The 24938-nt window shown below is 35.8% G+C and overlaps 1 protein-coding gene across 1 annotated transcript in view; it reads right to left on the reverse strand.

Moving 5' to 3' along the window:
• Nucleotides 1-24938, reverse strand: part of HECW1 (HECT, C2 and WW domain containing E3 ubiquitin protein ligase 1) — a 469328-nt gene that overhangs the window by 176705 nt on the left and 267685 nt on the right. Inside the window, exons 6-7 of the mRNA XM_039849134.1 lie at nt 16251-16326; nt 6596-6765 (exon numbers count right to left, since the gene is read on the reverse strand). Of these exons, the coding sequence (XP_039705068.1) occupies nt 6596-6765; nt 16251-16326 (246 nt within the window). The remainder of the gene's footprint in view (nt 1-6595; nt 6766-16250; nt 16327-24938) is intronic.

The raw sequence follows: 24938 nt of genomic DNA on the forward strand, positions 1-24938 counted from the left end.
CTTGGCTTTCCCATCCTCTAGATAGGGCATTTGATCCTTTTCTTTATTCACTTTATTTATTCCTTTATTTATTCCATTTAATATACTTCTCATCTCAGGTAATGTGTTCTTCATTTCAGACTGGTTCCCTTTTATCATTTCCATTTTCATTTTTATGTTTTTTATCTCTTTGGTGAAGTTCTCACTTCATCAAATTTATCTACACTTCCCAAATTTATCTACACTCCCCAAAAGTTCATTGAGCATCTTTATAACCAGTGTTTCGAAATCTGCATCTGTAAGATTAATTGATTCCATTAATCTGGATCTCTGTTCTGTTCTCTCATATGGTTTCTGCTTCTTTGTTTTTCCATTTTGGCTGCCTTTCCATGTCTGTTTCTATGTACTAAGCAAAGCTCCTAAGTCTCCCAGGCTTATTTGTGTAGATTTGTGAAGTAGGTATCTCAGGCACAGTCCTGAGAGGGGTTCAGCTACAGGCCAAATTTAGCCCAAGCCTCTACCCCTCTGGGACCACCTGTTAAGATTCAGCAAGCAATCAACAGATGTTGTGCTTATAGTTGCCTCAAAAGGCCACACCAGAAATGACGGCCAGCTGCCTCCAGTGTGAGTCTAGGCACTGCTCAGCAAGGGGCACCTGACTTGCTGAGGATATACCTGGTAGTGGCTTGGGTAGGAATGGGAGTCGAGGGAGGCAGGTTTCAGGGAATCCTCTGGGCGGTGCAACCTCTGTTATTCTGTTTGATGACGTCACAGCTATGGCAGTGCTGTGTCTGTGCACTGAGAGGGGGAAGGGCTCAGCAGGGAACAATGGATATCGCTGGCACTTCTGTACTGAGCGAATCTCGCCTAGGCCCTCACTCCGACAATGTCTTCCTGTAAGTCCCTGGTGCTCCTTGTACTCAGCCGAATTGGCAGTGGTGCTCAGAGCGAGCAGGACTGCCATCAAGAAAATATGCTTGCAGACGTGGCCCCTTTAAGAGGCTTCTGTTGTTGCTGCTGCTGCAGCCTCCATCTCTCTCAGCTGCTGGAGATCCGATAGGCATGCGTCCTAGATCTGTTCTACGTTCTGCCATTGCAGGGTGATTACTTGGATCTCCCTATCTGCATGGCTTATTCATCAAGATCCCAGACAACTTTTCTTTGCTGCTGCTCCTTGTTTCCATCACAATTTTGATTTGGTTGCCAGAGGGATGAACAGAGCCTCAATCATTGAAGGCACTTTTTTTCTCTCTCCATTTTTATGTTTTTTAACTCTTTGTTAAAGTTACACTTCCCCTAAGTTCATTGAGCATCTTTATAACCAGTGTTTTGAACATACATCTGTTAGATTGCTTAACTCCATTATTTCTGGATCGCTGTTCTGTTTTCTCTTATGGTTTCTATGGTCACTGGAGTAAGATAATTTTAATTAATTGGGAGTGACTGAGCTGTCAGAGCTGTCTTGACGTTTTCTACCATTGGTTTGCCTTGATCCTACATGATAGCCAGCCAGGGATCCAAATGAGAATCTGGGATTCTGCTAGAACCCATCCCCATGGGAGGATCTAGATTTTCAAGTTTTGTCTCTTCAGTACTGTGGGATTACAGCAAATTCCTCTTTGATCTTCAGCAGCATTTTGCCTACCTTCTTATACCACATAAAAGTAGATGTTGAAAATTGGCTCATTTGAAATTCCTTTCTCTCCAGAATTTTGACCACGCAAGTTCTGGTTTTCTTGACCATTCTCTGATGTCATCAGAAATGCAGTTTTTAAAAAAATATATTTTATTTGCCTTTATTAGGTACTTTTGTGTTAGTGTGCTACATGCTGCTCCATGAAGGCCCAATGCAGAAATCAACTGCTTCCATTCTTTACTTTTTATAATCCATTCCACACATAGCAGCAAGAATGTTTTTTATAAATTTTTAATTAGCACATGATGCTTCCCTATTAAACTACTCCAGTGGCTTCTTATCACATTTAGAATATAATCCCAACCACTTTCCATGGTTTACAAGATGCTGGTCCCTATCCCCCTCTCCAACTTCACCTTATATCCCAGCTCCAAGCCTCACACAATCACTATCCTCCAGTCCCAGTGACCTTCTTGCTGTAGTTTAAACATGCCACACTCATTACATTCATGCCTCCACACTGTCTGAAACAGGTCTTTGTTCTTCTAGCTTCTCAGTTAAAGTGATAGCAACTTGGAAAGGTCTTCCTGGACCACCAGATATTTAAAGTAGCTCCTCTCAGTCATGAACAACATATTACGATGTGATATTTCCTTTGTTACTTATTTCCATTGAAATTATCTTGTTAACTTATTTCTGTTTTGTTTTCTCACATTAAAATATAAGCTCTATGAAGCAAGACCCTGTCTATCCAATGTTCTAATCTGTGACCAGATTGGAGCAGGCTGATAGTGCATGTGTGGAAATTAATCCATCCAGCTTTTAAGACAGAGACAGGGGGAATGAGGTGAAGACTAATAAAGACCATGGCACCAGGCTGTATTTTAATATTTGCTCAATCCACTTGATATTTCTGAGAATTTGCTTTTAGGAATTCCTTGTTTTATTTAGGGATATGAATATATTCTCTACATAAGCACTCTGATAATAATAACCCAAGACCCAGTGCTGCTGTTTCTGTTTAACTTCTTTGTGTAGCTATGACCTTACAATGCTCATTAGATACATCCTGGAAAGTCAAGGAGAGTGCTCCCTGGGTGAAAATAGTTTTTGATTACAGTAATAATACAGAAAAAAAAATGATTAACCAATATGAAAAAAATTTTAATTTATTATTTTTATTTTGCATTACATTTAATATGTATTACTCTCAGTTTTCCTTCTCATTTTAAAATTCTATAGTAATTTTAATTTTTCTAAGATTTAGTATGTTTTAATCGGCAAAAAATGTTTCAAGTTTGAACTTGAATAAATTAGAAAAAAATCACATCAGACTAATGCATCATTAATAATAGAAATAAATTTAGCATTTAAACTACACATTAAAAATATTCTTGCTCTTAAGTACAGGCAACTTCAATTATTTCTCACTGACTATCTTTTGTATATTAATCAATAAATACAGAAAGTAGGACAGTTTCGTTCTCACCTTCTTGCAAAGAAATTTAAAGATTTCATGAATCCCGTAGGAGCAGGGTATCTTCTACTTACTCACCAAGGTGATATGAGATCCAGAAACCAACATTAGCTTTTCTTTATAAGGAATAAGGAAATGATGTTGGATGTGTGCAACCGGAGTAAGCCCAGCCCAATTTCCATCACTTGTCCATGTATGCCACAAAACTCTGACCACATGACATTTCTAAAGAGTTCCCTAAGTGTGGGATGCCTTGGTACCTTGGCACATATTGTTCCTTCTAATTGGAGTGTCCTTCCCCTCACGTCTCATCTCCTGTCAAGACCCAAGTTCAATAGTACACTCTCTGTTGAAGTCTTCCCTCGGTATTCTCCAGCATTCTGTCCACACCTTGAATAGAGCATGACTTTATTGTATTGTCTCCTTCCATTAGTCTGAGTGGTTTTAGCTTTCCATCATTTTTGTGTCTTTCCAGGGGCTTTCATTTCTACTACAGAGTAGATACACAATAAACATTTCTTAAATAAATGGATAATCACACATAAGAACTTCACCTTGCTTTCTCCATTTTAAAACATTTTCATTTATCCTTCAAACTTATCCTGTAGAGGTTCATATGATTAGCTGGAAAGACCCATTTAAGCCTTTTGATAACTGTCTTTGGCTACAGATTTTAACTTTTTTTTTCCTATGAAAGGTCAGGGGGTATAACGATCATTTTGAGTATCTGATATAAGGTATGGACACTCTCTCCAGAATTTGCTCACAATTACTGACACATAAAACTGATCAGCATCAATCTGTGAAGAAAAATACTTTAAATTGTGGTTCTGTCATTCACTAGTTGTATGAAAATCACTTAACTTCTTAGTGCCTTTTATTTCCTCATCTAGAAATTGGGATTATAATAATACATATCTCAAAGAGTTGTTGTGAGGACTAAATGAATTAATTATATAAAACATTTAGAATATTGCTTGGCATAGTATTTAATGTGTTATTAGGTTACAGGAATTAGAGGTATCAAGATAAATCAGTTATGATTCCTTTCCTTGAGGAGCTGAGAGTCCCATGAGAAAGACAGATGTGCACATTAAAGGCAACCTGGTGACACGATGGTGGAAGTCTGGTCAAGGGAGCCCTGAGAAAGAAGCACTTTCCCTGTGAGGCGTGGGGTGGGAGCATCAAGGAATGCCTCACATGGGAGGTGTATTTTAGCTGAGACTCGATGGATGAGTGGAGTTGCTTGTTGGAGTAACTGAGAATGTCTATTTTATCAATCAGGTATAAGTAAAGACACTATTTAGCTGTTTGAATGCACAAGGGGCAACTAGGGAATAACAGCTATCGAGAGTAGCCTTAGCATAATGTCTTTGGTAGAAGGTACTGGAGAGGGAAGCTGAAGCACATTGCAGACATAAACTAGTTTATCTAACACTCATATATAACTACCTTCCCCTCTTCCTTCCATGCTATAGAGTTAGGAAAGCAGAACACTAGGCTTTCCTATACAGGTGAAGTCCTGTGACAGGTAATAGGGCTTTTGCCAGGAAGGGCTTTTACAGAATAAATATGCAAAGCCTTACAAGGAGAAGAATTCTTTGGCTTTTTTTTGTTTTCTTCTTGCTTGGAATTTGGTTTTGAGGCTTTAAGATAGGAAAACAAAAGCCCTATGCTAAGATGTAATGGGAAGATGCTGAGAACTTCAGTCCTTGGTGGCTATACTCAGCGACTGCATTGCCTGAACCACCTCCCTTCAGACTTCTTGTTTGTGAGAAATATCACAGATGGCTAGGCTTCCTTTAGCTTAGAGCCAAATGCATCCTTAATTGATATTAGTGGTAAGCAATGCCAGGTCATAGAAGGCCTTGAATGCTCTTCACAGGAGCTATGACTTCCACATGTGGGCACTGGGCACTATAGTATAATCTACCTGCTGAAAGAACAGCTTTACAGTCACACAAACCTTTATTCAAATCACAGCTCAGCCAGTTACTCTCTGTTCAACTTGAGAAATTTGAGCTTCATCAGGGAAACATTTACTGAAACTTATTTAGAACACTAACTTTAACTGTAGCATGCTAAATAGAATGGAGGAGGTCCAAAAACGTTCTGATGGTGCTGGATTTTACAAATGTTCTCTGAGATATAACACCTTTATGACTAAATACCTTAGAACAAGTTGCTCTAAAGTTCTTCAGAGAGAAGTCTTTTTATTTCATGTACTATAAATGTCTGTGGCATCTTGTATTATTCCTAGGAATGCAGCTAGGAGTGCAGAAATAGATGGTGAGAATAGCCAAGACTAAAGAAACAAATAATTTAAGATTCATTATTCCATACTAATGGTGCTATCTGTGCTTTAGAATCTGTGAATAACTAAAGTAGCAGGAAGTTTAAGTGCAACTCCATTTCCCTTATGTCCACTTAAAAGCCCCTATGTTGCTCTTCTGGGTAGGGTTAATTAAGCCTAGGAAGTAGGTGGTTTAAAGATGTTTGCCCCCAAATATCTAATTACACTTTCTTGTTAAAGGTGTTTAAGGATTCTATATCAGAGATAATCCATTTTAAAGAATAAAGGAAAGAATCCTGTCCAAAGCAAATGTCTTGAGTAGGAATAGTACATTTCCATAAGATAATATGAGACTTGGATTGACTAGTCAATATGGGACTTGACCCAAGGTTTGTGTGACTACAAAGCTGCACTTTTACTGTACTAGACTGCTGCCATGATCAGGCCTTAAGCCTCTCTGCTTCCTTACCCACATAGTTTGCAGGTTATACCCTCAAGCTAAAGAGAGCAAATTAGGCAGCCAAATGGGTTGTGACAACTTTCTGCTAGCTCTGACCCATGGTTTTGTTAAGAAACCTTCTAGTACCTGGCTGGTGGTGGAGACACGTTCAGGAGTGGAGAAAGGCTTTCATTAGACAAAAACAAATAATTTAATACTCCAACAAGTTGCCTAGCACTGTGTGAACCAGGAAGATGGATGAACAATTAAGCTTTATGTCTATTTAATCAAGCAAATGTAACCCCAGAGTTATTCTAGTCTTATTGATTTATCTGTCCCAGGAAGCTGTTTTAACATCTCTGGCACTAGTCCAGAGGGACATATTTACAATTTGTCTCACTTGCTTAAGGACCACATGTATGATTAGAATATGAGAATGCTCAAATCAAAACTCTTCTTTCTCCCACACAAAGGCAGAGAGAAAGGCTGTCCTGCTTTTAGGTACAGGTTTGGATCCAAATAAAGGGGCTACTGTATGGCTACTGAGTGTAAATGCAATGAATGATTTCCTGGTACTACCTTGAGGAACTCTATCAAGAATCCTGAGAGTTGCAACTCATCGAGAACACAGCTCTCTTCTAAGATCAAGAAAGCCATGAATTTAGTGGTAGAAGTAGGACTCTAAGAAAGAGAAAGTAGCACATGAACTTCATCATGATCAGTCATTTCATTTGGTCACTTAGGTGTCTTCTTAGGGCCCAGGGCACTCACCTCAGCATGCCAGATGGGATTCACAGTGTTGCCTATGATCTTAGATCTCCTCTCCTGTCCATGGTGAGGGAGGGCGGGGAAGATGCTGTGCTTCCCAGGCTGAATGGAAATCTTCAGGTAAGGATCTGGGTTGAAAAACATCCCTTTCTTCAAACCCGTGGCCTGGAAATCTATAAAATAAAAGATAGTTTAATTTAAATGAGTTTTAGTGAGGTTGAAGATCATAATAGACCTTTCAAAAGGAGAAAAGTCCATCTAAAACATGGAACAATCTTTTAATCTCTAGACTATTTCTACCTCATTGCAAATATGTCTGTATAATCCACTATATGGAACATTTACTGGTATGTATTAAATTATTTTGGTGAGAAATCCTTGTAATAAATCAATATGACTGGTATTAAGGTCACTAAGCTTTTCAAGCGAGGACAATTAGCCTTGACTGGGTTGGACTTTAGTATTCTTTGGGCAGGCTAATATAATGGGATTGGGTGAGGGTCACCTTAGAAAACTTAGATGAAAAATGAGTAAGGAAATCCAACTTTGAAATTTTATGGACCTAGGTGAAAATTTCTCTGCAAAGTGAAGACACAAGAAAAAACAAGGGTTATAGCCTCACAGTAAATATGATCTTAGCTGAATAAGAGAACATTAGAAGAAATAAAGAGAAAAAGGAGGGTTAAAACAGCAAAGAGCATGGACACTGGAGAAATGAGAAAAGAAAATATGGTTTCCATGGAGTTAAATGCATATCAGTGAGGAGAGTTTTAAATAACCATGCTGTCAGGCAAAGCTTTGAAAACTGAACTGTTTCATTTAATTGAAATTGTCTGATCCTGTACAATTTCATGCTGAAGGGAGTTGGGGGAGAGAGAAAGAGAGAGAGAGAGAGAGAACAAGACCATTTGTGATAATGTTTTATAATTATTCTAGGATAAATCAAAATCATTTTATATTTATTAGAAATATATTTATGATGTCAAAAACACAATTAAAAAGTTTTCTATTATTGAAGTATCCCTCCTTCCCCCAAATTATTTCCATTTATATATCAGTGAAAGAAATGGAGGTAAAGATACATTGAATTGATACCCAACCCATAGTATAAATTGTGATGTGTTTGAGTAATTTTTTACTAAGAAAAAAGTACAGAAGTTTTTATATAAATTTACTTAAAAGTTATTTTGAGTTGATTTAATGTTATTTCCATAATAAAATTCTTACTCTTGAATTATAATATACTGCAATGAGGAGAGAAAAAGGTAGAAAGTACAATAAGCATCATAGAAATTTGTAAAACCCAGGGGAAAAATGATACAAAGCACAATAACCATCACAGAAATGTATAAAAACCATAGGAGTATATGCAGAAAAAAGAGAACACAGCAACTTGAGGTTTCCCTCCTTAAAAAGGGTTGTTCATAAGGTTGGTTTTTAGCTAGTGTCTGGGAACTTGGATCTCTGGAGGGTTTCCACACCTCAGAACTGATGAGTGGCTCATTTTATCTAACCTGGGTGTGTAAACTATGTGGTTTATGCTAAACACCTGCTTTCCTTTTGGGAATCTGGAATTTTGGTATTTGCTAGGCAGAGGTGCCTATGTGACAAGACCCCAAAGAAAACCTTGACTCTTAGTCTGTAATGAGCTTCCCTGATATACAACATTTCATGTGTTGTCACAACTTGTTGATGGGGGAAATAGGCACATTCTGTGTGATCCCACTGGGAAGACCCATGAAAGCGAGGCCCTGATTTCCTCCAGACTTCTCTCCAAGCACCGTTAGCCTTTGGTTATTTAACTTTATATTCTTTCAATGTAATAAGTTGTAGCCATGAGTATGATTATATGCTAAGTTTTAGTGAATCATCAAATCTGGGATGGTGTTGGAGATCCTGACATATATAGATAGATGATAGATAGATAGATAGATATAGATAGATATAGATATAGATATAGATATAGATATAGATATAGATATAGATATAGATATAGATATAGATATATAGATGTATAACAGACATATAGATTTATAGATTTATTCATCATAAAATAATATGACTACTATCATCTCATCAGGTCCATCCCTACCACCTACCACTTATCGGCAAGTCACTAAATTCTGGAAACCATTCAATGACCTTCAAATACATTATCTGATTTAATTTGAACCATGAACCCTATAAAATTGTATATTACTAATTTGAGAAAGAGAAAATGGAGTCTTATGTATTAAGTAACTTGATAAAGTTGTCAGAATTGGTCAATATTTGAAATAAAATTTGAACCAGTCTATTTGATTCCTAAGTCTGTGCTTATAATCAATAAGTTATATTACCTTTTAATAGAAACATCAACATTGACATAGGTTAAATTCTCAAGCGTAAATGAATCTTTTTTTAAAAATATTCTATTCTAGGAAACATGGTAGAGTGAGAGATGTTTCCATATCTCTCCCCTTGAAACAACAATAAGCTGAACATCTAAAACTCAATAAAAACATCCAACCTGTACATCGACACAACTTAACATGGGATCTGCAAATAAGAGCTACTGCAGGTCAGAACAGCAGGAGTCAGGCAATAGACTGGGAGAAACAATGAAGCTGCCTCTCGCAGCCCCAGCTTCCTGCAAAAAGAGGGGAAGAGGAGAAGGTGTGGTGGATTCCCTGAACAGCCCTACCTAAGAGAGCTGCGAGCTTCTCTCAGCAGCAGTTTCCAGGGATCAAGGCAGAAAGCAGAGAAGTGGAGATGGCAGAGAGGCAACAGCTGATTATTACCAGTTGCTGTTGCAAAATATAAGGCTGAGGAGCAGCCCCTATCCCCCAACACAGAGGGCATATCCCCCACATCCTCCAACACTGAACACTGTGGAGCCCCAAGGGAATCTGAGCAAACACTACTGAAACTATTGCTAACACTGACAAGGACTGAGACTGAGGGTAGCGAGTGTGATTGAATATTTTAAGAAAAAAGGCATTATTAAGACTTTATATAAAGTAGGGATCCAAGAGGATTAGATGTCACCTACTGAAAACCAAAAGAAAAACTCCTTCATAGCTATGGGCAAAAGAGAGACATTTATGTAATAAATCTTTCTGGAAAAATAGCAGAATACACTTCCATTAATGCCCAGGTGGAGAAATAGTCTATTAAACACTATGATCAACTAAGGTGACAAAGCAGCTCAGAAAGAAAGAGAAAAATCTCCAGAAAATAAGCTTACAGACATAGAAATATGCAATTTAAATAACAGAGAATTCAGGATGATACTTCTGAAAAAACTCAATGAAAGCCAAAATAATTCATATCAAAAATTCTAGGAGTTGAAAAAACAGCTAGATGAGCAGAATGAGTTCTTTAGTAAGGAGACTGAAACCCTCAAAAAGAACCAAATAGAATTTCTGTAGATGAAGAACGCACTGAAAGAGATAAAAAATGAAATAGCAAGCTTGGGAAATAGACTTGACCAAATGGAGGAAAGGATCAGTGATTTTGAAGACGGAAATCTATAAATAAATTGTAAGAAGAGAGAGACCAAAGAATGAAAAATAATGAAAGATAAATACAAGAACTAGCTGATACCATTAGGTAAGGAAACACAAAAAATAATGGGCATTCTCAAAGGGCAGCCAGGGAAAAGAAGATGGTAACCTATAAAGAAAACCCATTAGATTTTGGGATTAGATACTGAGATTTTGATTGGAATTGCATTGAATTTATAGATTAAGTTTGGGATAATTGGTACCTTTATATTGCTTCTTATTCAAAAACATTTTTATTTTTTTCTCAGGTCTTCTTTCATGTCCTTCAGTAAACTTGTACTTTGCTTTATAAAGATTTACACAGTTAAGTTCAATTTGGATCTTATTAAAATACATGTTTCATGGAGTAAAAGTATTTGAAAACTGTTGCAACAATGAGTGTAAAGAAAAATGCATGGAACTGGGAGTCAGCATACCTAGTTTTAATTCTGGAACACTCACTATTGAACTTTATCACTTGAGGAAATCTATTTAATTCTTTCAGGTCTCAATTTCTTTAACTATAAAATTGTTGGAATGAATGTCTGTAAGAACATATAGAGTTTTATGATTTTCCAGAAGTAAATGATACATTAATGGGAGAATACTTAATTTACTCCCATTTTTACCTGCATTTGTTTTTTTTGTTCTGATGATGAACATAATGCACAATTATTATAACATTTTTAAGTTCAGAATGAAAAGAAACAGAATTTTAAAATTATTTCAACTTGTACCATGTAGTGGCAACCATTACCAGACTTTTTCCTTATTACTTTCCAGTATTTTTCTTTGCATAATTGATTTCATATTGTATATACAATCTCTATATAATATAAATACAATCTCTATATAAACACTTTCCCTTAGCACTTAATAGTCTAATTCAAAGATTCGAAGTTATCTTTAGCTCAAAAACGTTTCTCCTATTATTGTTTCTGTTCAATTTGTTCTGACTTCTTCATTGAAAATACCAATTACATATGTGTTGGTGCTGTATGTATCATCCATCCTTTCCCCTCTCATCTCTGTATTTTGCCCTTCATCTGTGCATTCTGGGAGAGACTCTCAAGTCAGTCTACCAGATTACTAATTCTAATTCTGTAGTGGTGACTGAGTTCTTTATGGCTTTCTAAAACCCACTTTTAATTCTATGTTTGTACCTTTTAGAATTACATTTCTCCTTGATTGTGATAGATAGAAAAATGTCCCCCACTACCCCCAAAGATGACCACAACGTAATCCGTGGAATCTGTGTAAACCTTACATGTGTATACCTTACATAGCATAAAGGACTTTGCAGATGTGATTAAGTTAAGGATATCGACTGAGATAAAGAGATTATTCTGGATTATCTAGATGAGCCCAATGTAATCATAAGAATCCTTATCAAATGGAATTAGGAGGGGCATAGTGAGGAAAAATTGATGTGACAATGAAGCAGAGATTGGAATGATGCAACCATGAGCCAAAAAATGCAGGCAGACTCTAGAACCTAAAACAGATAAGAAATGAATTTATCACTGGAGACCCCAGGAAGGAACCACTCCTGCTGACACACTGATTTTATTCCCTTGAGATTCATTTTGTACTTCTGACTTTCAGAACTGTACAAATATATTTGTGTTGTCACCAGTTTTATGGTAATTTGTTACAGCAGCAATAGAAAACATATACACGCAATAGAAAACAAATACACTTAGTTTTCTAAGTTTTTATTTTTGCCAGCTTCAAAGAACTCTCTTACTACTTTTCCTCATCTTAAACTTACTTAATAGGTCCTAAGCTTTCCTGTATTTTATTGAGAGTACAAGCAGAGGAATGATAAATGCTTCAGTAGATATTTATCAATGAACTATTTCTTTTTCTCTTGACTGTTATGTCCTTCAACTTTTTTATGAGGTAGAATCTCTTCTCTACACATTCTTCAAGTCAAAATGTCTGCTATTTGTTCATGAATAGTTTGTGGAGTCTTGTTATTTGTCCTTTCTAGTCCTTTTTGTCCTTTTCAGTTAGTTTGGTCACCCAACTGGCTACTGTTGGAATCTTCGTCTCTACTTTTATACTTGGAGATGACTGGCATCTCTAGTCAAGTTTTTGATACTTTATGGGTTTGCTTAGTTATAGATTTGTTGATCTTTTTATCGTGGGATTTGTTATGATACTTTAAGTAGTATTTATTCTTTTTTTCCTAGATTGAGTGAATTAACACATATATATGTTCAGCTACTGAATATCATACTTCCATGACCATTCCAGATTTGCTTCTTTAGCTGCTAACTTTACCACTCCAGTCATATTTAATTGATGGCAATTTTGCCTTGGAATAAGTGTAAAAAAATTATATTTGGGGGAGCTATAGGAGATGAACCAATTGTTTGAACTAAGTTGGGAAGGTGGTTTTCTTTCCTATGGTGGGTTTGTGAGCCCATGTTTGCATTGCGGAGCCAAAATGGGAACCAATTAATAGAGAGGGATTTCATTTCCTTCCCCAGTTCCACACAACTAATCTGACATCACATCATTCTTAGGCTTTAGGATTTCACTGAGCTTTGGTTAGTAAAAATTCCTCGTCATTTTTGGCAGGTAGTTGAGTAGCTTTCCTGGTTTCTACTGTTTCTGAAGGTTTGTAAAAATAATTTTTGCTTCTCAAACATTTCAAGAGAAACACAAGAATAGCAAATCAGGAGTTGTTACTTTTTGTCCTACTAATACAAAAGTTTTGGGGTTCTTCACTTTTTTTTTTTTAACCTAGACAGATACATGCTAATGTTGTCAATGAATTTTTTTTTTCATAAAAAAGGCTTTTTTTTTAAGAGCAGTTGTAGACTCACATCACATTTAAGAGGAAGTACAGAGATTTTCTACATACTGCCTGCTCCACATATTCATAGCCTCCCCCATTATCAACACCTCCTACCAGAGTGGTATATTTGTTATAATTGATGAACCTACATTGACACATCATCATCGAAGAGTGATAAATACTTTACTTCTCTTCTCAAAGTCTATAGTTTACATTAGGGTTCACTTTTGGTGTTGTATATTCTATGTGTTTTCACAAACATATCCATCATTAGAGTATCATACAGAGTATTCTCACTGCCCTAAAAATTCTCTGTGTTCTGCCTGTTCATATCTCTTTCCCCAATGCCTATCAACCACTGATCTTTTTACTGCCTACATAGTTTTGCTTTTTCCAGAAAGTTGGAATCATACACTATGTAGCCTTTTCAGATTGGCTTTTTCTCACTTAGTAATATACATTCCATGTCTTTTTGTGGTTTGATAACTCATTATTTTTAGCACTAAATATTCCATTATCCGGATATACCATAGTTTATTTATCTATTCACCTACTGAAGGACGACATATTGATTGCTGCCAACTTTTGGCAATTATGAATGAAGCTGCTATAAAAATCTGTGTGTAAGTTTTTTATGGACTTAAGTTTTCAACTCATTTGTGTAAACTTTAGTCAGTGTGATCACCAGATCATATGGTAAAGAGTATGTTCAATTTTGTAAAAGACTACCACAATATCTTCCAGAGTGTCTGTACTATTTTTGCATTCCTACCAGCGATGAATGAGAGTTCCTATTTCTCTACACTCTTGTCAGCATTTGGTATTTTCAGTTTTCTGGATTTTGGCCATTCTAACAGGCATGCAGTGATATCTCACTGTTGTTTTAATTTGCATTTTCCTGATGACTTATAGTGTGGTGTGTCTTATCATTTACTATTTGCCATCTGTATGTCTTCTTTAGTGAAATTTCTGCCAAGGTCTTTGGCCCATTTTTCAGCTGGATTGTTTGCTTTCATCTTATTGAGTTTTAAGAGTTCTTTGTATATTTTGGATAACTGCCCTTTATCAGGTGTGTCTTTTGCAAATAGTTTTTCCTGGGCTGTGGCTTATCTTCTCATTCCCTTATTATAGTATTTCACAGAGCAGAAGTTTTTAATTTTAATAATATTTACATTATTTTTTAAATTTATATATTTTTTTATGTGTTGATTATTTCTTTCATGTATCATGTCTTTGGTATTGTATCTAAAAAGGCATCACCGTACCTAAGGTCACCTAGGCTTTTTTTCCTATGTTATCTTCTAGGAGTTTTATAGCTTTGTATTTTACATGTGGGTTTATGATCCATTCTGAGTAATTTTTGTGAAGGAATTAAGGTCTGTGTTTAGATTCATTTTTTTTTTTTATTGCAAGTGGATGTCCAATTGTTCCAGCACCATTTATTGAAGAGAATATTTTTACTCCATTGTGTTGCCTTTGCTCTTTCGTCAAAGATCAGTTGACTATATCAGAATTTATTTCTGGGCTTTCTATTCTGTTCCACTGATCTATTTTTTTTTCTATTCTTTCACCAATGCCACATTGTCTTGTTTCCTAGTTTTATGGCAAGTTTTGAAGTGGGTAGTGTCAGTCTTCCAACTTTGATCTTCGATATTATATTGGCTATTCTGGGTCTTTTGCCTTTTCATATAAATTTTAGAATCCATTTGTCAATATCCAAAAAAGTGGCTTGCTGGGATTTTGATTGGGATCGCATTGATTCTATATATTAAGTTGGGAAGAACTGACATCTTTACAGTATTATAACTCCCTAACCATGAACATGAAATATCTCTCCCTTTACTTAGTTCTTTGATTTCATTCATCAGAATTTTATAGTTTTCCTTATATATAGATCTTATGCATTTTTTAGATCTACAGCTAATCATTTCATTTTGGGGGTGCTAATGTAAATGGTATTGTATTTTTAATTTCAAATTCTACTTTTTCATTGCTGGTATATAGAAAAGTGATTGAAATTTTGTATATTAACCTTGTATCTTGTAACCTTGCTATAATCACTTATCAGTGGAACTTTAGACATACATTTGCTTTACTGGGGCTTACTTTAATATGAAAAGCCCCAGTTAATTGTCTATCTCCCAAGGACAGTACATGAGTGTGATCTTGAATTTCTGACATTTATGGCCTGCAATATTTTTTGGTTTGACAACAAGCTAATAAGGCAATAGTTTCTCAAACTATACTCACCAGCATCCTAGAGCTTCATGACATTACATCTCCTCAAAGACAACTTAGGGTGAAATTGAGTGTATGGGGTTCATATAACATTTTAGCAAGAACAATTCAGTTTTTCTTTATACTTTTAATACTGAAATTATTTTAGATTTACATAAGAGTTGCAAAGATAGTACAGTACCATTTACTCAGTTTCCCAACTACTAACATATTACAGAACTATGGTACATTATTAAAACTAAAAAAAATAACTAAATTACTCTTAACTATTAATTAAATAATATTAACTAAATTACAGACTTTATATGATTTACACAGGTTTTTCCATAAATGTCCTTTTTGAGCAGCTCAGGTTTTGTTGGTTTTACGAATTGGGCTTAATTAAGATTTTATTTAGACAAAAAGTCTACTGGCTGCTGCTTCTCTCTGCAGGCTTTTCTTTACCTCCACTTTATAAAAACTCCAATTACTTTTACGGTAACAGGGTGGAATGCTTCTCCATCTCTTTCAGATGTTGCCTTGGTCCCAGCCTGCATTTCTATAGATATGCTAATTGAATGGAGTTCTGCCAGAGACTTGAGTAACTTCTGGTTTGAATGACAGGAGCAAAGAGATTTGGAAATTTCTAGCTCTTCCTTGGATCTCATCTCTTGCCCCACCCCTTCAACCTGTATATATAGAGTACTAGAACTTGAGGCACTCTTAAGAGAATTTGAGAGAACTAGAAATCTTCCATCTCCTTGTCATGGTTCCATTTCAAGAAATAAAACCTTTCCTTATTTAAAATTCTGATCTATTAAATATTTAATATTTGATGTGCTGAGCACACAGGCCTTATGATTGCAACACTACTTAGAAACGGAGAAGTAGAATAGTAGCTTCTCTTCTCATCATCTCAAAGTGCTGTTGAATCTATTATTTATTGAATCCTCCAATGTCCTCATGAGGACAATTTTTGTTTTACAGATGGAGAAATTGAGACACAGAGAGGTTGGGTAACTTTTAGGTAAGAGTCAAATTGAAGTGGGTTTCCTGACTGTTGGTTCACATTCTTATTCTCTCCATAAGCCTTCAGGTGAGCAAAACATACCTGAGAGAGAAAAGCTGATCAGCCTCCGATTTCCTTGCCCCTGGGCAGTCTCATCAGAGCCAATGCTTTTAAAAATCTGTAAGAAGGAAAATAGGAGACAAGCAAAACAAGCATTAAATAGATACACTCCAACACAAACATGCTTAATTACCCTCCAGCTACACTCTATAAGGACAGTAACGCTGTGATTTCATTACGCTATTAGTGATCAAAACAGGGTTCTAGCAACCAAATATCTTTTCTCAGTAATAGAGTAGGGAATGCTAATGAGAATAAGGGGTGCTCTTCAGAGAAATGGAAATCAATAAATGTAATTACTATAATAAGAGGCCCTTTGTAAACACTTATGTAAATAATGTCTATTTATATTGCAAATAGTATTTATTAAAGCAGACCCAAAGGAAGTAGAATGATAGTCAACAGATCTTTACTGTTGTAATTATAATGTTTTCATTTAGTATAATGTTAAACTGCTATATATACATTTCTTTTGATCTGTCTTATTATCTAAGGATTTCTAAAATATTCTGTTTATTTGGAAAGAACCTGAAGAAGCTATTCTGAAATCTCTTTACCTTTTTCCTGGGAAATTTTGGAATATAATTGTTGCATGAGTTAGCTATAGTCTAGTAGATATTTTCAAACCAAATTGCTAAAATGCTTTATTTTCCATTGCGCGCTCTCTCTCTCTCTCTCTATACACACACACACACACACACACACACACACACACACACACACACACATATCTGTTAATGGGTTAATCAAAACAGCCAGAGTCCTTGCTTCCACTCTCTTCTAAGTAAGTTTTCTCAGAAATGATTATTTTCAAAGGCAGAATTACCTTTGCATACATTGTATATTTGCAAAAAACTTTTAAAAATTTGAGTATTAAGCAAATCCACACAGTGTTTACTTTTAGAAGATAATCTATACTGATGAATGAAAAAAATATGGAAAATTTGATGACCTGTAACTCAGTCTTTGTAGGTTGTATGGGCTTGTCTCTTTTTCCTGCCTCTCAGTATTTTTGATACTGTGAGAGCTGTGATTTCATGTTAGCATCAATCTGCCTTATGTAAGACTGGTAATAATGATAGCATCACTGGGGCTTACAGCTTCAGCCCAAGAGGGGTACAAAAGGATTATTAGAACACCTCCTTGTTGAAGCAGGTGCCCTTGGTGGGCCTAGGCACTTGGCTATAGATTGTGTGCAAATCTCAGTATGTCTGCTCTTAGACCTAAGTGTAAGGTGAACCTCAAGGATACTAGGCTGCTCAGCAGAGGAAACCAATGTGGGTGGCATACGGAGTGAACTAAGAGATTGTGAAACTCTATGATAGGTCTGTGTTTAATAATAAAGGATCAGAAGAAGATAGGGCTCAGATTGATGAATCTGAAAACTGTTTGGTTTTAGGCATTATCCCTCTTCACATTGGAGAGCCTACTTCTTCCTTTTCTGTTTGTTCTTACTTGCCCTGACACAGAGCAGCAGAGGTCAACGAAGAGTTCAGAGACTGCGTCTTTGGGTTGGATCTTTCTTCTAACTCTCAAAGTGGCCAATACCCAAAAGCACAGTCAAGGCTCAATCTTTAATGTTGTGGACTTTTCTTCTTTTACAAACCTATGCTTTGTTAAAGACTATAGGGGCCTTTGGCAGGATGACTACACCCTTCTTACAGTGCTGTATCTGCCTAAGTGGAATAATTACAATCAGTTGCTCCTAATTCCAGTTTAAAAATATAAATGTCTTCTTGTTCCTTCTCAGAATGTAAGTTCCTTGAAAGCACAACAAAAACTATACTTTTAATAGAATCTTGTAAGTTTACAAGTCTAAAGTGTGTGCATTACAATTTATATTTTTTAAAAAGTGTAGAATTAAACTGTACATTTTATGCTAGGCTAAAATGAGCTTAAACATGCAATGATAACAAAGAATAATACATTTGTTCTTTCCTATTTAAAGCATACATATTTTGGTTCTTCCTATTTAAATTTTCCTCTGCTGGTTATTCAGGATATTTACAAAAAAATTTCTTTACCTTTTTTGCATCAAACAGGTCTGAAGACAAAAAGATAAATTATATATTTTCAGAAGCCACTAAACTCGGAGGAGAGACACATTTAAAACATAAAGTCCTACATAACTCAGCTTTTTCCTAACATTATTTACAAAGTCATCTCAACACCAGACTGATAGTAGGAAAGCACAAGCAATAGTAGCTGTAATAAATATTTCCCAGGAAGTAAAGATGTTTGCTGGGCTCAGGAAAGTTTTGAATCCTGACATCTTGTTTAAGATGAGATTCAGAGACGTATTTGAGGTTAAGAAAACTGCTGAACTCACAGATATTCTACCATTTATTTTTATTTTTACTTACTTACGTATTTACTTGATATTTATTTATTTATTTATTTACTTATTTATTTATTTTTATGGTGACACTGGTTAACAAAATCTATTAAGTTTCAGCTATACATTTTAACAATGTATAGCTGAAACTTAAAAATGAAATCTAACTATGGTAGATGATTACATAATGTAATATATATATTACATTATATATATATATTATATATATATAATGTAATATATATATTACATTATGTAATCATCTACCATAGTTAGATTTCGTTTTGTCACCACATATTTGACTCCTTTGACCACACCTGCCTCTCTCATCCCCTATCCCCACTACCGTCCAGCAACCTCCAGTCTATTGTTTATGTCAATGAGACTCTGTTTGTCCTGTTCGTTTATTACTTTTAGATTTATATCCCACATATAAGTGATATCATGTGGTTTTCAATTTTTTCTGTCTGGCTTATTTCATATAGCATGATTATCTCAAGATCCATCCAGATGAAATGGCAGCATTTCATCTCTTCTTATGGCTAGGTAATATTCCATTGTATATATGTACCACTGCTTCTTTATCCAGTCATCTATTATACTACACTTTAGTTGCTTCCATGTCCTGGCCAACATAAATACTGCTGCTATGAACATTGGTGTGCAAATATCTTTTCGGATATGGGTTTTCAAGTCTTTGGGGTAAATATTTAGTAGAGGGATTGCTGGATCATGTGGTAGATCAATTCTTAGTGTTTTGAGGAACCTCCATACTGTTTTCCATAGTGGCTGCATACCAATTTGCAGTCCCATCAGCAATATATGAGGGTTCTTTTTTCTCTGCATCCTCTCCAACATTTGTTATTATTTGTCCTGTTGATTATAGCTATTCTAACAGGTGTGAGATGGTATCTCATTGTAGTTTTAATTTGCATTTCTCTAATGTTAACAATGTTGAGTATCTTTTCATATGTTTGTTGGCCATTTGTATGTCCTCTAGGGAGAAATGTCTGTTCAGTTCCTCTGAGTTGCTTCTCTGAATATTCCAGACCTGGGTTTACTTCCTTGGGAAAAAGCTGGAGAAGCTCCCTGTAACGCATAAGGCATTTCCAACAGGCCTGTGGCCATTTTACGCTTAATTATGATATGCTAATCCATTTACGTGCCCATGATTATTCTCAAATAATTATAGAATGACTTCTTTTTCCTAAAATTACAGACAATGTTTCTGTTTAGTTACAAAACAATTAAATCAACAGTGATGTCAGAGATTGAAATTCATGACTTCACTCAACATTTGTCTAGTCACCTGACCCAAATAACTTTGATTTTCTATAAATCAAAAGTGCAGGGCTCCACAATTCATAATCTAACTCTAAAAATCAAGTACAAAGTAGCATTGCATTATAAATAATAAATTTTCAAAGCTATAGCATATCAGCAGCCAAGAGCAGAAAATTACAGATTCCATTTTAGATCAGAAATAAATGGTTCTTATGAAGTTCAATATCTTTTGCATCCAGGATAAAGTCAATTAAGTAATCTGATATGCCTCCGAGCTACCTTAAAAATCAAAAATCAAATGAATCCCAGGCCAAAATCCCAGTTCTACCTCCAAATCACTGAAATATTCAAACAAGCAAACAGCAAACAAACAAACAAACACCTACAAATGTTTACAGAGTACTTTTGAGTACATTCCTTCATTGAATCCTCAAATGCTACCGTTAGGTGCAAAAGCAGCTTAATCCAAGTTCTCCAACAAAAGGCCTGTAAGCTCAAAGTACCAAGCCATCTTTAGGAGCTAAAAGAGTGAAACATAAAACTTCAACAGTCAACAGCATTTCCAGCAATTTCCCCAACCTCAGGAACACCTGTGATGGAAGACTTAGAAGGCCCATCAAAAGGGCAAGAAGACAACAGGGATGAGTGTTCATTGTGTGCCAAGCACAGAACCAGTTCTTCTAGATACACTATTTTAACAGTTTGCAAATTAGGAATCATTTACTCCCAAATTTGTAAATGTGAAAGCTGAGCTCACAACAATTTGCTGACTTCCCAAAACTTACCTGGGATGAATCAATTCTGGTCTAGCTGACTTAGATAAAAAGAGAATTGCAGAATCTCCCGTAGAATTTGTTAACCCTGAGGCATTTCTTTAGGCCTGGCCTGGTTGCTCGCTCTCTTTTGCTCATATTTGGTTCTTATTCTGCCTGCTCCTCTCTGCTTTCGGATTCTGTTCTCACCAAGCCAGTTTCTGGAGTCCCCACTGCTCTCACTTTCTTAATTATCTGAAGGGAAGGCATAGCCTTCCTAATTTCAGGGTTCTTCTGCTAAGCTCTATGGGGAAAAAAAGAGGAGTTGGAAAAATTAGGCACTCCTTCTAGTTTTTATTGTGTTCATTAGACAAAATGTGTTAATTAGGAAAGATTTTCTTTATTAGACTGACTACTTTTGGTGACACCGAATATAGATATTAGCGCTAGGAGCAAATCTGCTTGGGGCTAAAGACTGCTGTGTTTAAAAAGCTCGGTGTTTGGCTTACTAAAAAGAAGGTGATGAGAATGTGTAAGAATCACTGTGCGAATGAGAATGCTAGCTGGAAATTATCAAATACTGGATTTTCCCTGATGATTTTTAGGCTTTCTATTTATTCTTTTAAAAATAATTTCTTGTGTAGACAGTTCTGAAAGTGGGGACATGACAAACTCTACCAAATTCTAAGAAATAATTGAGTCATTCTGTTTGCTTTAGGGCAGAGGTTCTCCAACTTTAGCATGTATCAGAGTCACATGCAGGGCTTAATAAACTACAGGTTGTGGGCCCCACACCCGAAGAATCTGATTTTGTAGGTCTGAGGAGGCTGGAGAGTCTGAATTTCTATCAAGTTTCAGGTGAGGCTGATGCTGCTGGGGAGACCACACTTAGAGAAGCACCAGTCTCAAGCATCTACCTCTCTTAGACAGTAACCTAAAGATGCCTTAGATTTGTCTCTAAATATCACAACCCATCAAAACTATTTTGATCATAGTTCCAAGCAGCAAAAACAGATTCTGGACCATGACTTTCTGCCCTTCACACTCAGGTCCATGCCTTCCAATAGAGACAAAGATCTTACTTTCTTGTCTGGACTCTGTCGCCCAGCTGGTTCCTTGTCTGTGAAGGAGACTTCACTCCACTCCCTGGGGCTGAACATTCTCATCTGGGTCAAACCTGTCATAAGGCACCACTGTGCACAGGTAAGGCTACAGGTTGTATGGCTCGTTGACATGTTTTCTTTGTCCTATAGAGTATTTGAGTTTTTCAAAAATAGTTTTCAACATATTTTTCAAAATCGGGAGATTTACCTACAATGTGGGTTTCAGACTTTTAAAATATCAAAATAGCCAAAAATAAGCAGCTGGAGCTTAGAAACAGCAGTCTCTTGAGAAGCACCACACTTTCTCAGGACTCCTCCCTGGGACTGCTTCCATCAATCTTAAGACATCCATTGCTTCACATCTTTATGCTCTGAAATTTGGGTGTAGCTAACCATCAATTTGATTTGCCTTATAATTACAATTGGAAAGCTTTTTCTAGTTTGGCTGTACGAAAATCAATGAACAGTCTTGAAATTTGTGGTACCTTAGATTCTATGAAATGTAATACTGACTGGCCCCCTGGAAGCTTTAAATATACAATCCTTGCTCTGGTATGTAAGTATGTATGTATGTATGTATGTATGTATGTATGTATGTATGTATGTATATATTTATGCATGCATGCATTTTTTACTTTGTTTTATTTAAAAGAATTTATTTAAAATTCATATAACATCAAATTGACTATTTTTAAACTGAACAATTCAGTGGTATTTAGCACATTTACAATATTATACAACGACTACCTCTACCTAGTTCCTAAACATTTAAATCACTCCAAAGTAAAACTCTATACCCTATACCCATTAGGCAGTTTCTCCCCATCCTCCTCTTCCACCCAGCTCCAGGAAACCTCTGATTTCTGTCTCTATGGATTTATATATTTCAGGTATTTCATATGAATGGAATCATATACTATATGACCTTTTGTGACTGAATTCTTTCACTTAGTATGGTTTTTAAGATTTTTATCAGTCATGTTTCTCCAGAAAAAAAGAACCAGTAAATTACATAAGTAAGTAAGGAATTGGGTCACACATTTATGGAAGCTGACAAGTCCCAAAATCTGCAGTCAGCAAGCCGGAGACCCAGAAGAGCTAGTTGTGTAGTTCCAGTCTGAAAGTGGGTGAGCTAGAGACCCAGGAAAGACATGTTTCAGTTTCAGTTTGAGTCCAAAGGCAGGAAAAATAATGTCCTTGGCTAGAAGGCAGTTAGGTATGAGAAATTTCCTCTTATTCAATGGCTGCTTAGGAATGTTGTTCTATTCAGATCTTCGGAATTGATAGGATGAAGCCAACCAACGTGAGGGCCGGCAATCTGTTTTACTCAGTCTATTGATTTAAATGTGAAATTCATCTTAAAGTACCCTCACAGAAATACCCAGTATAATGTTTGACAAAATATCTGGGCACCCCATGGCCATGTCAATTTGACAAATAAAATTAATAATCACAAGGTTTCCCCATGTTGTAGCATGTATCAGCACTTTGTTCCTTTTCATGCCTGAATAATCCATTATATGTAAATGCTAGAGTTCATTTTTCTAAAACAAAGCTTGACATTTTCCCCTAGCTTCGAGATACAACTGACATATAACATTGTATGTTGATCTGATACACATATATATTGCAAAATGATTACCACCATAGCATTAGATAACACCTCCAACACACCATATAATTATCATTTCTTTTTTTGTGGTGGTAATATTTAAGATCTGTTCTCTTAGCAACTTTCAAGTACATAGCTATTAACTAATCACCATTCTGTACATTGTATCCCCAGAACTTACTCATCTTATAATTGGAAGTTTGTACCCTTTGACCAACAACTCCCAATCTCCCCAACCTCCCCATGCCCTTCTGCCCCTGCTAACCACCACTCTATGCTTTGTTTCCATGATTTCAGATTTTCAGATTCTACATATAAGTGACATCATACAATATTTGTCTTTGTTTGACTTATTTCACTTAGCTTAATGCCCTCAAGATCCCTCTATGTCATCACAAATGACAGGATTTTCTTTTTGTGCATGGCTGAATAATAGTTCATTATATATATGGATACTTAGGTTGTTTCCAGATTATGGCTACTGCGAATAATGCTACGAAGAACATATAATGCAGATATCTCTTCAAGACCCTGTTTTCATCTTTTTATATATATATACCCAGAAGTGGGATTGCTGAAGCATATGGAAATTCCTTTTTTAATTTTTTGAGAAAATTCAAAGTTTTCCATGATGGCTGCACCAATTTACAATTTCATCAATAGTGCACAAGGGTTTATGTTTTCTCCAAATCCTCATCGACACTTGTCTCATTTTTTGATAATAACATTTTAACAGGTATGAGGTGATCACTCATTGTGGTTTTGATTTGTATTTACCTGATGACTAATGATGTCAAGCGCCTTTTCATGTACTTGTTGACTATTTGTATGTTTTTTTTCTTTGCTGTTGAGTTCTGTGGGTTTTTTTGTTTTTTGTTTGTTTGTTTGTTTGTTTTTGGGATAATAACACCTTTCCAAATATATGATTTGTAAATATTTTCTCCTACTCAGTAAGTGGTCTTTTAATTTTATTGATTATTTCTTTTGCTGAACAAGTGTTTAGTTTGATGAAGTCCTACTTATTAATTTTTGCTTTCTTGCTTGTGCTTTTGGTGTCATATTCAATGTCAAAGACCTCCTTTATGTTTTCTTCAGAATTTTGTGGTTTCAGGTAAGTCTTTAATCCATTTCGCGCTAATTTTTGTGAGTGGTGTAATATTAGGGTCTAAGTCATTCTTCTGCATGTGATTATTCAGTTTTCCAAACATCATTTATTGAAAACACTATCCTTCCCCCATTGAGTATTTTGATTCTCTTGTCAAATATTAGTTGACTGTATATTCAAATGTTTATGTTCAGGCTTTTGTTTCTGTTCCATTCATTTACTTTTTATGCCAGCACCATCTTGTTTTGATTACCATAGCTTTGTAATATAGATGAGATCAGGAAATGTAATACCTCCAGCTTTGTTCTTCTTTCCCAGGATTGCTTTGGCTATTTGGAGTCTACTGTGGTCATACTAATTTTAGAATTGTTTTTTTCTATTTCTGTGAAAAACGCCATTGAAATTTCGATAAGGATTGTACTAAATCTATATATGGCTTTAAGTAGTATGGACATTTTAATGATATTAATTCTTCTGCT

This window comes from Pteropus medius, unplaced genomic scaffold, assembly GCF_902729225.1.
Source record: "Pteropus medius unplaced genomic scaffold, Ma_sr-lr_union100, whole genome shotgun sequence".
NCBI lineage: Eukaryota > Metazoa > Chordata > Mammalia > Chiroptera > Pteropodidae > Pteropus > Pteropus medius.